Raw genomic sequence first — 16,502 nt, forward strand, 5'->3', positions numbered from 1 at the left:
GAAGCCCACCTTAGAATTAAATGTTTGAATGCATTTAACTCCTTTCACAAAAATCTAAAAAAATAAGTGAAAGAATATTTATGCACAATTTTAAGTTGTCTACTTAGTGAGGCCTACTTGATTTTTAGGTCTTTTCCTTTAAATGGTGAGTTTGTGCCATTTTTAAATGTTAGATCTTTAAAATCTAGAGCTGAAGATTTTTGTTAGTGATTTTGTTTACATGTATGACAGTGTTAAAGTCTTGTTTTCATCACTAACCAAGTTGTAATTTATTAATAAAATTTTTTTTGGTCTTATCATTAAGAAAGACAAATTTCAAACCATTAAACATCTAATTTCTTTTTTTCCACTAAAACGCTAAATTCCTGATTCTTACATCTCAAAAATTACCGAAACTAATGGGCCTTCATTAATGAAACATGTAAATTCATGTAAATTGGCCATAAGTAGGAAGGTCTGTCAGCAACCTGCAAATGGTTGTGGGTTTTCCCCGCGCTCTGCCCAGTTTCCTCCCACCATATTGCTGGCCACCATCATATAATGAAATATTCTTGAGTACGGCATAAAACACCCATCAAATAAAATAAATAAATATTTACGTTAATGGTTAAAAATTCAAGGATTTTCACTTTTCTGACTCTCAATAAACAAAAACATGCATTCACATGTAAATAAATTACCCAATTAAATCACAGCTTGTATTTGCTGCAAAACCTACCATCCAAAATGTCTGCAGGCTCTGATCCGTTGTCTATGGCAGGCACAGAACTACCCTGAACTGCTAGAGCCTGGATATGACGGTGATATTTTTTGGCAGGGTGGATCGTGGAGCCCTTGCTGGCGTAATCGTCAAAGTTGTAGAGCAATGCGAGGAAACGGTAGTACGGGTAAAGATACGACGTCTTGGACCAGCCATACTTCCTGAATAGTACCTGAGGGAAAAAACAAGATCATTTTCTGCTAGCTGGAGTAAATAATGGGCTGGCGTAAGTAAAATAGCTGTTTTGAGTGGTGCACCATCCAGTATGCATCTGCAGAAGTCATACGCGGGACAAATAAAAGCAAAATAGCTGTTTCGAGTGGTGCACCATCCAGTATGCATCTGCAGGAGTAATACGCAGGACAAATGAAAGCAAAATAGCTGTTTCGAGTGGTGCACCATCTAGTATGCATCTGCAGAAGTCATACGCGGGACAAATAAAAGCAAAATAGCTGTTTTGAGTGGTGCACCATCCAGTATGCATCTGCAGAGCGAGTCATACGCAGGACAAATGAAAGCAAAATAGCTGTTTCGAGTGGTGCACCATCCAGTATGCATCTGCAGGAGTAATACGCGGGACAAATAAAAGCAAAATAGCTGTTTCGAGTGGTGCACCATCCAGTATGCATCTGCAGGAGTAATACGCGGGACAAATAAAAGCAAAATAGCTGTTTCGAGTGGTGCACCATCCAGTATGCATCTGCAGGAGTAATACGCGGGACAAATAAAAGCAAAATAGCTGTTTCGAGTGGTGCACCATCCAGTATGCATCTGAAGAACGAGAAATGACTCTAGAGCCTCGCATGCCCCAGACCTGTAGGTGCCAGATAAAATCTACCACTGAAAAATCAGGCCTTTCATCTTTTCAGTTGGATCTAACCACTTGAACTTTGTTTTCTGAGCAAACACTCTCTACGTCCTTTCTGTCAAATTAGCAATGCCTTTCACAGCAATACATACTCTTAAGAGGTCAACATCCTCTCATGGTCATTTTACACATATCCAGTGAGATTTGAATTGAGGCATTTAAAAGTCTTACAAAACCTTGTTTATCTAATGACATATATACCTGAACGTACATACATTACTATCTTTTACTTGAAATACCCATGGTAATATGTTACAAACTATCTTTTTTAAAGTAATCTAAAAAGGTTGTGGGCCCCTGCTGTTCCCCTTCCTCGTTAAAACTAGCTGTCAGATGTCATGTTCTCACCTAAATAGACGGGGTCAGTAATTAATGGAAAGTCTGCTTACAAGTCGGCACTCATGCTTTACTGCCTCGTGTGTTTTATCCACATATGTAAGGCAGCAGTGTTAATTCATTGATTAAATAGCAATCCAGTCTTATGTTGGGCCCAATCCTGCAGATATGTTGTGTTGTGTTCCCCTCTAAATAACGCCACACAACCATCTACCATAACCATCGGATATCTCAGTTTGTAGCACACCGCCAGAAAAAAAAAAACGACATGGTGAGTGGGTTTTTTAAAAATTTTTAAACAAGTGAGTATACTGAAAAAGGACATCATGAGTTGCCGTGTATAAGCTGTAGGGAAAAGCTGGCTTTATACATGTGGGCCTGGTCAGGCTTATACTCCAGCCGGCATGCTGATAGGGCTCGCTATGAGCGCCTTGATGGAGACACCTCTGATCTACCCGCTTACTCCCAGTGTGTCTCAATTAGCGAGTGTCTGTAATTATTGAGAAGATACGGTATATATTATATCCAATGAGATGTGGTGTTATTTTACATTTCTGAGCTATGTCAATTGACCTATAGTTAACCAATCAGGTCTGCTGTTACATAGACCCATGCAGGGCAAGTGACATGTTTTATCCAATGAGATCTGGTGTTACATACCAAAGCTAGGACCATGATCACCATGGCGAGGAAAGCAGCTGCCAATAGGATGAAGATAACCAGCCAGTCAGGTGACTTGAGGATCTCTTGATCCAAGGCCACGCCCATGAGGATCGTGTAACGGGCAGTTGTCGGGAAGAAGGGGCCGTCCTCAGAGCACTGCGCGTTGTCAGCCATCACACGAACATACTGTACAAAACATGAAGCAAACAGAAACTGAAGTTTGTATACGAAATGCATGTTGTTGTTGTTGTTGTTTTTTTTCAAGGAAATATTATGGTTCACACGATTAATCATACACCAAGCAATTAATGAAATCAACCAATCAAGAAAATGCAGCAAAAAAACTATCCCGAGATGTTAGAAGTCCCAACTAAACTGGTTCAAAAACAGACAGAACAAGTGTTAATTTAAAACTTCACTTTCCAAAAAAAAAAAAAATTCACGAAATTTAAATACAGGCAGAAGACTCGATATTAATTCAAAGGTAACATGGAATTCAGGGTGAAGTCAAATTTTCCAAAACTGTTGTCTACATGCTTCTTTTGCCATGATATGAAGCTGTGACTGCTTTCGTCCTGTAAACAAATCTTCAACATTTCTTTATTTTACAAATCTTTCCAACCCATTAAACCATTGTGACTGACCATTTTGCTGTATTGGTTTGTGCTCAGGTAGAAGACATACACCCCCGGGTCGGCAAACTTGTAGGAGAAGAGCGATGTGTTGGAGGACTCCTGTGCCATGGTTTCTACCAGCGTTCGGAAACCAGAGTAATCAAAATTCTCATTGGTGTTGTAGAGATTTTCTCTGAAAAAAAAAAAAAATTGACAACAAAAATGAAACTGAATTATTGGACTATTATAATGTCTAATTATTTGATAACAAATCTATGCTTTAAAGGAGGAAAATTTAAACATCAATCAAATACCATTGAAAAGAGTATGCATTTCCTGGCAGGTGCATGCCATAAAACAATTCTAATATGTACCTCAAGTTGATAAATTATAAATAAATTCAGCGCCAAAATCGCTGTGGGTGACTCCATTTTGCCTAAGAACTAGTCCTGAAGTCTTCTGTGTTGGGAGGATAATTGCCGTCAGAAACAGGCAAAGTGCAGTTTGTACATTTCCGGTAGAACTCTTCTTCCCAAAAGGCACAGTTCGTTTTTCGCTTGACGATCAGGAAACCGGAATGTTGGACGTAGACTCCGACTTTACACGAACAAGTCGGCAGTCTTAACGATTGTCATTGGCTGAGACGCATCACACCCCCAGCGTAAATTACAGGGTGTTAAAGACGGAGGAAGCGATGAACTCGATTTATGCCAGCTTTGCTGTTTTCAGGATTTACATGTATGGTGAGGAAAAATTACAAAATTACTCAGCAAGCACCACAAGATAGAAAAAATGTGCTCTTTTCAGCCTATAGTGTCATTCTTTAAAATTTTTCTTCTCCTTTAATATAACAGACCACAGCACTGATGGTAAAACCAGTGCACTGATAACACTGGGATTCTTGGGCAGATGGTCACAGGTAACTTCTGAAATCTGGTCTCTAGTAAGTTCAAATGATCTTCTGTACTTGTTTTATTACAACACAAAATTTCCGAAAATATTGACATTTTTATTATTCTGACCTTTGCCCATTCAAGCTTAAATTTTTAGAGCTTAACCACTGAAAACAAGCTCACTTTTCAAGACATCTTTCAATATACGAATTACAACTTCATGCATTCCGTGAATCTTACATGAAGGACAGCCACAAAATTCACATCAGCCAATTCAATATCACCATACTTTACCTGTCATAGACTGGATAATATGTCTGGCTGATACTGAACATCATGTAGGAGCCATACGTCAGGCACGTCGTGGGGTTCTTTATGCCCGTTAGCAGCGATCCAGCAACGCCTGACGTTGCCAAAAGCCGTCGGCGGCCAGACACCGAGCTGTAGTCCACGGTGATGTTCCCAGAGTAGTCTCCCTTGGCATTGTCTGTTAGAAGTGTCTGGAGCTGGTCTGGATCTGGGTTGTACACTCCCAAGAAGCCATCGTTGCTCATTTCCACGATGTTCATCGGGTACTCCGTCCCGTCAAGGGCCTCACATTGATCTGATGTCAATGATTCACGCGCATTGATTGCCGATATGATGTTGCTGGTTGGAATTTCAAACTACATGGAATAATAATAATAATAAGGTGATATGGTGAGCCAATTTAATAGTAAAATTGATGCAAATAAAATTACACAATGGAAAAATATGGTAATGTGACTACAATATCACCTGACAAAACACAGACATTTGGTTGGTCCTTACAATATCACCTGACAGAACACAGACATTTGGTTGGTCCTTACAATATCACCTGACAGAACACAGACATTTGGTTGGTCCTTACAATATCACCTGACAGAACATACACGTTTGATTAGTTCTCACAAAGCCACCACAAAGGAATGAGGCAATGCACTGGTTCTTACAACAGTGCTCTGACAGATTAAACACACAATTCACTGGCCCATACACAGCTTCCATATGATTGGTCCTTACAATATCACCTGACAGAACAGAACACATCTGATTGGTTCTCATACACTCACCATGACAGTATGGTTAGAGTTCCTCACAGTGATGTACGGCTCCTGGGGTCGCTCAGGACAGGTCAGAGTAATGCGATCTTTCTGCGCCTGGCGACACTCGTAATCGCAGATGGCATTCAGGTCATCAACCTTACACTTGCACATGCCCAGTAAGCGGTCGTAACCAAGGTACTGGTCATACCCACCACATTCCTGCCAATCAGAAAATCAATAAGGAATCACATATGTCATTTAATTTTCTTATTTATTTGATTGTTGTATAACGCTACACTGGTACTCAAGAATTTGTAACATATGACGGTGAAACTGGAGTGCAATGGTTGGTGGCTACTTCAGGAAACTTCAGCCATTTCAGGAAACTGGGACACTGATGATCCATCAGGGGTATTTTCAGATTGAACTCTTTTGTCGCTAAAGGTAAAAAAAAGTCTTTCTATTTCATGTTAGTCATAAGAAATATTTGACAGCTTTTGTTAACATTAATTTACCGATGACCTGTCTCACCATATTCCTCAGGCACAAATGACACCTCTTTCCTTCAGAAGCTTATCACGTTCACAAAAGTTCAGCTCCTCAATTTTCCCCATTTCTATCTTTTTTATGTTATGGTACAAATAAAATAGCTGCTGAACATTTCTCACAGGTGACATGATACAGTAGGACTTTTTTTTTTACCTAGTGCAATAAAAGAGTTCAAACTTGATACTCTCCTATTGGTCAAGGTTACTGGTAACACATCTGACAGTTCATGACAAAGAGATACTGAGACGGCTCAACTGATCTAAGATTTACTGCAAAGGGCTAGTTGAGGTCAAGGGTCACAAACATTCCAGAATTAGGTGGATTTAATATTATGTTTCACAGGCGAGTTGACAATAAATGATCACAAAATGGGATAAAAATAAAGCTGAAAATCTGCCTTTTTATTTATCCAATCTTAATGATTTAAGATTTTTATATTTTTCAAGATTTTCTAATCATGTCTTCAGCAAGAAAACTTGCAAAGTTTCTTCCTCATTTTCTACAAATTAGATGATTTTCAAGGTTTGTTTTTTTTACAGCCTCCTCCGACAGTGATAAATGTTGCTTCTGCTCGAAACAATTAAAATTTTTGTGGCCTTGGAACTCACGAGTAGAACACAGTGGTTTTCCCACTCTACAGCTTTAGCACTCACCAGCTGAACACACTAGTTTTCACACTCTACAGCTTTAGCACTCACCAACTGCACACACTGGTTTTCTACAGCTTTAGCACTCACCAGCTGCACACACTGGTTTTCTACAGCTTTAGCACTCACCAGCTGCACACATTGGTTTTCCCACTCTACAGCTTTAGCACTCACCAGCTGAACACGCTGGTTTCTACAGCTTTAGTACTCACCAACTGAACACACTGGTTTTCTCACTCTACAGCTGCACACACTGGTTTTCACACTCTACAGCTTTAGCACTCACCAGCTGAACACACTGGTTTTCCCACTCTACAGCTTTAGCACTCACCAGCTGCACACACTGGTTTTCCCATCCTACAGCTTTAGCACGCACCAGCTGAACACACTAGTTTTCACACTCTACAGCTTTAGCACTCACCAGCTGAACACACTGGTTTTCCCACTCTACAGCTTTAGCACTCACCAGCTGCACACACTGGTTTTCTCACTCTACAGCTTTAGCACTCACCGGCTGAACACACTGGTTTCTACAGCTTTAGCACTCGCCAGATGCACACAATGGTTTTCCCACTCTATAGCTTTAGCACTCACCAGCTGCACACACTGGTTTTCTCACTTTACAGCTTTAGAACTCACCAGCTGAACACACTGGTTTTCCCACTCTACAGCTTTAGCACTCACCAGCTGCACACACTGGTTTTCACACTCTACAGCTTTAGCACTCACCAGCTGAACACACTGGTTTTCTCACTCTACAGCTTTAGCACTCACCAGCTGAACACACTGGTTTTCCCACTCTACAGCTGAAAGACACTGGCCAGCTGAACACACTGGTTTTCCCACTCTACAGCTTTAGCACTCACCAGCTGAACACACTGGTTTTCTCACTCTACAGCTTTAGCACTCACCAGCTGAACACACTGGTTTTCCCACTCTACAGCTGACAGACACTGGCCAGCTGAACACACTGGTTTTCCCACTCTACAGCTTTAGCACTCACCAGCTGAACACACTGGTTTTCTCACTCTACAGCTTTAGTACTCACCAGCTGAACACACTGGTTTTCCCACTCTACAGCTGCACACACTGGTTTTCTCACTCTACAGCTTTAGCACTCACCAGCTGAACACATTGGTTTTCCCATCCTACAGCTTTAGCACTCACCAGCTGCACACACTGGTTTTCTCACTCTACAGCATTAGCACTCACCAGCTGCACACACTGGTTTTCCCACTCTACAGCTTTAGCACTCACCAGCTGCACACACTGGTTTTCTCACTCTACAGCTTTAGCACTCACCAGCTGCACACACTGGTTTTCTCACTCTACAGCTCTAGCACTCACCAGCTGAACACACTAGTTTTCCCACTCTACAGCTGCACACACTGGTTTTCTCACTCTACAGCTTTAGCACTTACCAGCTGCGCACACTGGTTTTCTCACTCTACAGCTTTAGCACTCACCAGCTGAACACACTGGTTTTCCCACTCTACAGCTGACAGACACTGGCCATACTGGTTCCTGGTCTCTCCCTCAGCACACAGTTCATACACTCGCTTGATGCAGTCTGTCTCCTCGCCGTCTGCCTCATAGAAACCCACAGCACAGGGGCACTGGCGGTCACCCGGCTAAAACAAAAATGATTGATTCTTGATTTATTTACATTTTTATTTATTTGATCACTGTTTGATTGATTGATTTATTTGGCTAGTGTTTTACGCCGTACTCAAGGGTATTTTACTTCTACGATGATAGCAGCCAGCATTATGGTAACAGGAAACCAGGCAGAAACCCATGACCATCAGCAGGTTGCTGGCAGACCTTCCCATGTACTGGTCAGTGTTTGATTGATTGATTTATTTGGCTAGTGTTTTACGCCGTACTCAAGAATATTTTACTTCTACGATGGCGGCCCGCATTATGGTCTGAGAAAACCCACAACCATCCGCAGGTTGCTGACAGACCTTCCCATGTACTGGTCAGTGTTTGATTGATTGATTTATTTGGCTAGTGTTTTACGCCATACTCAAGAACATTTTACTTCTACGATGACGGCCCACATTATGGTCTGAGAAAACCCACAACCATCTGAAGGTTGCTGGCAGACCTTCCCATGAATTTTTCACACACACAAAAGCCGAAGATTTCAAATTCGAGACCACACATGTCCAGTTGCACTTCTTGGATGAGGCTGCCGACAAGCCGACGACGAGATGAAAAAATTCTAACTCTTCAAGCTTTTCATCTACCATTGGGGCTGATATCTTGAAACATTTCGAGAGAACGATGGGGGTGAAGAGAAATAATTAGCACAGTTTTGTGAGGCTCGCATCTTTAGTGACACTAACAAGTCATTATCATAATAACTGTGTGCATAAATTCCATTGAAAAGAATGCTTTAGCGGTCTAAAAGGTTGAAGATTTCCCATTACATGGGAAACTAGATGGAATGGACAACACTGGATAATATTCTGAGAACTATGGCTTAAAATAAGCGGATGTTATGACATGCTAACTGACACAACAGTCTGCTCAGCATACAAAAACTTCATACAAATTTCCCTTACGTAGGGACTAAAAAGTTCTCACAGAGTATCACTTTCAGATGTATTTTATAAAATTTCTTCATGCAGTCAGAATGTCACCTTTAAAGTTTGAGACCAAGGCTCCAATTTGTTTTTCTAGAAATCACCCTGGTAATGTCTTACTCATTCACAGCCTGATAACAGTCATGGTCAATTTCCCCTGGCCTAGAATTGTCCTCGTGTAGGAAAAGACACCCCATTGAGAAAACAAGCAGTCTAACATACTATACTAGTTATTTCTGATCCCTCCGTACACTACATTATTACATGCAGAGCTTTATGCATATTATGCATATGTTTATGCCGTAGTAGCTACAACAACAACAAAATAGTATTTTGAACAGCCATTACTGTATCTGACCTAAACAATTCGCCAACAAAAATGTATTTTCTAGAGGTATATAAATGTCATTAAATATTTTTGCAGAAGGATATAATCCTACTTTCCAGACATACCTCAAAGCACATTTCTGAGATCAACAGAGCTCTTAGAACAGGAACCAAACAAAATGAGCTACTTAGTCTTGGACGAAATTATAAGTCATTTACAATAGATTTCCTGTCACCAAGGATACCTGAAAGTCCCGCCCAGCTCCAATACAGGTACATTCTGACTGGCCGATGTTGACCTGTGTGGCCTCACCCCCACAGGAGAAACACCCTGTCTGGCCCTCCAGGTGGTTGAAGTGGTCGACGGGGCAGGGGGAGCAATCCTGGTAACTTCCTGCATACTCGTTAGGGTTGTAACGCCCCACAGGGCAAGGTGTGGCTTCCACACTTTTCTCAGGGCAATAGTATCCTGAAAATTCAAAATGCTTCAGGTGACTTTATTTGACATCTAAATACAAATTAGAAAAATACAAAAAATCTAAATTCACTGTATTTCACTTAAAAGCTCAAAGGTTGACTGAGTTATCCACTGTATATGGCAACCTGAGAGGTTTCTTTTTTTAAAATTTTTTTATTACTTGACATTTAATTAATTTCTCATCAGAAAATTTTAAATGTGTCTGCCTGTTTCAGTCTAAACTTTGGGTGCAATAAAGCACCGATTATTTACTTGTTTAATACCATATATCCTGTAGATACTTATACTTTTATTTATACAATGATGGTCTGTTTTCATGGATGGGGGAGTTCCCGGAGTAGACCCTTGGCAAAATACGGACAAACTTACAGATACGAGACACTACTCACCAAAAAGTTTAATTTTTTTTTGCTTTCATACTGCAGACAAGGTGACTTGCATTTTCAACACTATTTCTGTCAAATCACAGTCACAATGTCCCATGTTTTAATGGAACAATCATTAATATTCTGTTTTTATCAACCTCCATCTAAAACTCAAAGCCAAGTCGACATTTCAGGAATCGCGCGAGTTCATGCATGTTGGGACGAGACAGGGTGGAGCTTCTTGCGAACAAATGTGGCTAAAAGGCGTGATTTTACAACAGCCGCTAACAGCGCTGTTGGGCCGACAAACCCAGCTATGTCAGATGTGTATTTAGTCCTTCAGCTGCGTTAGCTAGTTTGCTAGAGCCCCCACCCTGCCTCGACCATATCTGCTACACATACGGGACTCCTGAAATGCCAATTTGGCTTAAATGGAGATACCAAGTTGTTATCCCAATTTATCTGGCCAAAATTCTCACCTGGGGGACAAGGATAGGAGTTTGTGAAGTTATAACCAAATACAGCGCTGTCATTGCTGCCAGGTTGGTCGGTGATGGCCATTGCTTTACAGACGACGCCCGCGCGACACGGGTGACAGAAGGCACGATCGGGATCATTCCCATAATACCCTGCGGGGCAAGGTTCACAAGTATCCTCAAACGTTGCCTGTGGTGACCCATCATATTCCTTATATCCCAGAGGGCATTTCATTGGCTCCAGGGCACCTGAAGAAAATTAAGCAAATGTTGAAGTATTATTGTTTTCTTCTTTATGAATTTAATCTCACAATGAATATTTCCAACTGTAAAGTGTCAAGGAAGAACAAAAATAAGAAAAAATGCAAAACAAAAATGTCTAAAAAATGCAATTATCCCTTTAATAACAAGGATATTTTTCCTTAAATCTAAGCATTTAAAACAAAATATCCCATGCAAAAGAATAAATCTGTGTCTCGTCTTTCTCCTGAATAAGAGAATCCTGAAACCCCAAGCATACACACATGCATGTATTTATTTATTTATTTGATTGGTGCTTCATGCCATTCTCCAGAATATTTCACTTATACGATGGTGGCCAGCATACTGGTGGGAGGAAACCGGGCAGAGCCCGGGAGAAACCCACAACCATCTGCAGGTTGCAGGCAGACCTTCCCACATACATATATAATCCTGAAAGTACAAAAAGGCATGGTGCAACTGGAAAGAGACATCATTCAACTTTAACTGAAAGCCCATCAGGCAACTCAAAAAGTACATCACAAAAAATAAATGACATCCACGCTTTGTATTATGGGGGATGAAAACAAATGCAAACTATGGACATTAATGTAACTCTTTCCCCACCCATCAAAAAACATGTCGCCCCTTCACAACCCTTCTAAACAAGGGAGACAACCTCACTCAACAAAGACCTTGTCTGACCTGCCTCCATGAACTGACCAGTTCTCTCCCCTTACCTGGATCTGAGCTGTTGCAGTCTTGACCGCCACAGTAGTGACCGGCAGGGCAGGGCAGTGGGTAACTGGACATCACTGGACAGTAGAACCCGGGTGGGCAAGGGGTTTGTGTCCGTGACATGTTACAGTAATAACCTGGAAAAGATCAAAGACTGATTTAAAGGGAGACAACTGTGTCACAGAAAGGGAGATAAACCGCATGACACAAGGGAGGCAACTGTGTCACGACATAATAAACATATGGATCACATCTTCTATTTATTCAGTATTATACTTGATAATGGTATTAGTACCTATACCTACGCGACTCACTGAATAAATATAAGTTGTGACCCGTACATCTGTTATGTTATCCAACTCAACTTCTAAATGCCACTGAAAGAAGGGAGACACCTGTGTCAGAGAAGGGAGACACCTGTGTCAGAGAAGGGAGATGTGTGTGTCACAGAAGGGAGATGCCTGTGTCACAGAAGGAACACAGGCAAAGCAATCTTAATTATGATCTTATAGCTTTGAAACTGCATTTTCTGTATGTTTCAAAATGAGAAATTCTTTATTTTTTATCTTTAAATAAAAAGAAGGATTTAACACCCTGCAATTTTTCCTATGCTTTAATTTTACATCAGTAATAAAGCCAAAGACGAAGAAAACTTTAAATTTATGGAACCTGTATCTGGGTATATTTTTATTTTTACATTTATTTTTGTTTTTCTGTATCTTTTTTTTAGCACACAGTGAAGTTTAGTCAGATAATTTCTCAATACCATTGTAAGAACCACTAAAGTCAGTAAATTTATTTTACTCTCACCTATAAAACCATGCAAGTATTGCACTTGAAAGTATTGCACTGAAATAGCTCTTTGATATTATAAATCAAATAATATTTGAGATAAGATTACTTTCTCTCATTTCACTTTCTCTACCAATGTTATCATGGAATGGCTATCTCTTTATCTCACCATTCAGACACTCTAAGTTTTACGAGTGCAGTTCTTGTTTTCAACCTCACATCATGTTAACCTCACCTGGCTGACAGATGGTCTCATTCTGTGACCCCTCGGGGCAGAAGTACCCTTCTCTGCATTGGGTGCCCACGATGGTAGCATTCGTCTCATCGCAGTAATACCCAGCCGGGCACGGATAACAGTCTGACACGGATCCAGCTGCAATGTCGGGTCTACAAAGGACAGATGCTGATATTGAGTATACCATGTCGCGAAAATCTATCACGATATGAATTTATGGTTTATAAATCTCACAGAATTATCTGACATAGCCAATTGATGTCATAGCTCCAAGAAATGAAAAGCACTGCCTGATTTGACTCCAATTTTACTATTAGCCACCCACACATCACTTCGCTGACTGGGATCAATCATACTCTTTCGCTCCAAGTTCACACCATTTTCTCCCCGCCTACGCTCCCTCAACATGACAAATCCCACCCTCAAGTCTTGCTACATATATTCAGGGTCAAGGACGGCCTGTGGTGCTAGGCATCAAAAGAAAACACTAACACACCAACGGTAAAGTTTTGTGCTGTGTCCACCTTCATCATAGTAGCGACATGACCAGAGTAATCTCCCTTTGGCCCTAAAAGATGCATCATGGGATCATAATTTCCTACTGGTACAGGATGGAGGATGAAAATGTACAATTGACATTGATATTTTGATTTGATTCTCTTTACCGAGGGCAGCCTTAGCAGCTGAGTCACGATGAAATGTGTATCAATACTTGTGTGTGGCAAATGCTATGGACTTTACACAAAAACGTACATTTGATCTAAGTTAACCAAGCAGTGTCTCCATGGCTAAGAGTAATTGTGGATGCGCTGGGTCTAAATTCTATTTAAAAAAAGCTTAGAAAAGCTGAGGTGGTAAACATCTACCGTATAAATATCCTCTGAGGCAGGACTTCCGCTGGCATGTGCCACTGTTGCAAATTTTGAACACTTTTTTGAAATGGCAAGAAAACTGGAACAAAATTTAAATGTTTTTGGCAACAAATATATTTACTTAAGAAAATGTACAAATGTTATACAAAAATTACCTGGCAAAGTTTTCCTAGTACTTTTTTTTTTTTTCAAAAGAGTAGTTGTTCAAAAAAAAAAACACTCTGCCAAGCATTGGTCCATTATTTTGAGAGCAATTGTTCTTAATGTAGCTTGGGATAAACTCCAGGCATAGCTGGTAGAATACCAAGGCAGATAAAAACGAATTACAGATGGAGACCAACAAGTGTTATATGGATGTTGCTCACATTCAATCAATTGATCACCAACATTAAGTCAAGGCCGCTAAGAAAGGATGTTTAAAGAAAAATAGCATTGGCTAAAGTAACTGGCTAAAAAAAATACTGACCCAGAGAAATTATGGATTTGTTAAAAAACAAAATTGAAATTCCACAATTTTGTGAAATGATCACATGCCTGGTCCAGGTTTGAACCCAGCACAACAGCAGATGCCTAGAGGTGCTACCCAATCTGTCAGGAGAGGCCTGGCATCATGGTTACAGCTGTCTTACCTGTATGTGCCAGGAGGGCAGGCTTCAGGCCCGTATGTGGCATTAGTGCAGAAGAACCCTGGGGGACAAGGACTGACTGTGAAATTCGCCATTCCTTCCTCATTACACCAGTAGCCCGGAGGACACGGCTTACACCACGAGATGTCCGTGGCGCCATCTAGGTCATTGTACGTTCTTTCTGGGCACATCTGGATGGGCTGACTGGCCTCACAGTAGTGCCCTGGGTAACACGGAATGGACAGGGTGGAGTTCTCCGGACAGATTCGCCCAGCGGGGCAGGGCTGGCACTCGGTCTCAGACCCCGCCCCTTCCTTGTCGATGAAGCGCAGGGGTGGGCAGGAGGCACGGGCTGTCGTACCTGACATAAAACACAGGTGAGTGATAGACTGTGGTCAAGAATGATGGTGGCTGCAGGAAAATGTGATTTATTTATTCATTTATTTGATGGTCTTTTGTGTTGTATCCAGAACCGAAGAATATTTCCCTTCATGTGATGTAAGACATTTAAAATCTGCACTCTTTCATGCTGGGGGCCTTCGTCACCTAAGGGGTTAGCATGCCACCGCAGCACAATGACCCGGGAGCCTCCAATGCGGTCACTGTGAGTTCAAGTCCAGCTCATATTTTCACATATTTCATGTGACTGTAGCATTTAACAAATTACATTGTCTGAATGTGGCCTATGGAATATAGAATTGTCAATTTTCAATCAACGAACTGATATAAGAACTGCTGAAATATGAGGTCAAAATGAACTCAGGGTATTTATTTATTTATTTATTTCTTCAATCACAAACTAACATATAAAGAGGAAAAGCATAGCTACAGGTATGAACATATATCACACTGGTCCTTTATGTTCTGTCTTACCTGCAACGCAATAGTAGCCGTAAGGACATGGGCCCCCGTTGGGGCGTTGGGTGGCGTTCGGATTGGGCACATCCATGCCCGTGACACAGAGGTACCCAGCAGCACAGTCTCCGGCGACTCTCCCACCCACACAGTATTTACCTGTCAAACAGAACACGTATGTCGTTATATTCTGCTTCAGAGTCTTAGTCAGGTGTCATTTCGGTGATAACAAACAGGCTGAGGTGTCTCCATGTTAAATTCATATCTCACGTTATCTTTATAAAGAACCTGGCACAAGGATCCAAACCTCGTTGCAAACATTTGAAATTTATATGGAGGTCCCTGGACTTCATTATTTATAGTACTGTAATTCTTCAACGTTTTCCCATGATTGCACGATGTTTATTTAACTATATTCTGAGGGCATTATTCTTTGTAGACTGACAAAATTATACTTTTCATGAAACCTTACAACTGGTCAACCTAACCAGTGTAATTTCGTCTCAAAAATCAAATTTAATATGTGCATAAATGGTCCTGAAAATTGCGCTTTCATTTGCGAAAAGGTTGAGGAAATATGGTACCATAATTATTTAACAGTCTGACAGTCTAACAGCCAATGACAAAATTATCAGGCACAGTATGTACATATGGAAATGCTTTGACCATCAGCCTGAGGTTTACTACCTGCAGCGACTGCTACATTACTGTCAACACATACCTACAATTTGAACTGCTATTCTTAAAGCATACAGACTGAAAAAGTCTTTTTTTCTTTTGTTGGAGATCAGTTAGTTACAAAACCAATCTTGAGTTCCTCATGCATACACACATTTATACAAAAAGTTATTTACAAAGTCTATAAAGTATACATAAAATATAGACGAACTTGATACAAAAGGATCAAAGACTATATAATAGTCATAGTGAGCCAGTGCCTTAACCCTCTGAGCTAGTGAGGCCTAGCACATGTCCTAAACCAGGTGCCAGAATATATGTATGATAGTCCCTGGTGTCTACATTATAATCTCTATTTACCTGCAGGACACTGTGAGCAGTCACTGTCACGGATCAGCCCTGTGGTGAAGCTGTCTGTGTATGTCCCGTCTGGGCACAGTTCGGGTGAACCTGTCCCAGCAGGGCAGTACGAATACGCAGGACACGGCTCTGGCAAACTGAAGTTCATCAGGCAGAAGAAGCCTTCTGGACAGGGGAGACAACCTATAGAGCCTTTGGAAGGTTGGTAAGTGCCTGGTGAAAAATGTGAAAATATACCCACAGTCATTTTATTTGTGATTGTGTATAAGTAGATCTTAAAAGAAAAGAAAACAAATATTATAACATTGGTTTTACTTTGGCCGAGCGGTGGAACAGACCTAAATGACCGCCTTAGCCATTTTCTCTAAGATGCTTGGTTTTATTGACGACTGTATAAACTATTACAACTCAAGTCGTTCGTTTATATGTGCATGGCACTCATACCTGGAGCACACCCCTGGGGTACATCTGT

The 16,502-nt window shown here is 40.9% G+C and overlaps 1 protein-coding gene across 1 annotated transcript in view; it reads right to left on the bottom strand.

Moving 5' to 3' along the window:
• LOC135464380 (uncharacterized) overlaps nucleotides 1-16,502 on the bottom strand; it is a 173,902-nt gene that overhangs the window by 27,962 nt on the left and 129,438 nt on the right. The window contains 14 exon segments of the mRNA XM_064741806.1: nucleotides 719-932; nucleotides 2,625-2,813; nucleotides 3,272-3,434; nucleotides 4,429-4,799; nucleotides 5,229-5,420; nucleotides 7,864-8,028; nucleotides 9,561-9,784; nucleotides 10,638-10,883; nucleotides 11,615-11,749; nucleotides 12,640-12,791; nucleotides 14,141-14,498; nucleotides 15,011-15,151; nucleotides 16,031-16,243; nucleotides 16,475-16,502. Coding sequence (XP_064597876.1) covers nucleotides 719-932; nucleotides 2,625-2,813; nucleotides 3,272-3,434; nucleotides 4,429-4,799; nucleotides 5,229-5,420; nucleotides 7,864-8,028; nucleotides 9,561-9,784; nucleotides 10,638-10,883; nucleotides 11,615-11,749; nucleotides 12,640-12,791; nucleotides 14,141-14,498; nucleotides 15,011-15,151; nucleotides 16,031-16,243; nucleotides 16,475-16,502 — 2,791 coding nt within the window.

This window comes from Liolophura sinensis, chromosome 4 (assembly GCF_032854445.1).
Source record: "Liolophura sinensis isolate JHLJ2023 chromosome 4, CUHK_Ljap_v2, whole genome shotgun sequence".
Taxonomy (NCBI): domain Eukaryota; kingdom Metazoa; phylum Mollusca; class Polyplacophora; order Chitonida; family Chitonidae; genus Liolophura; species Liolophura sinensis.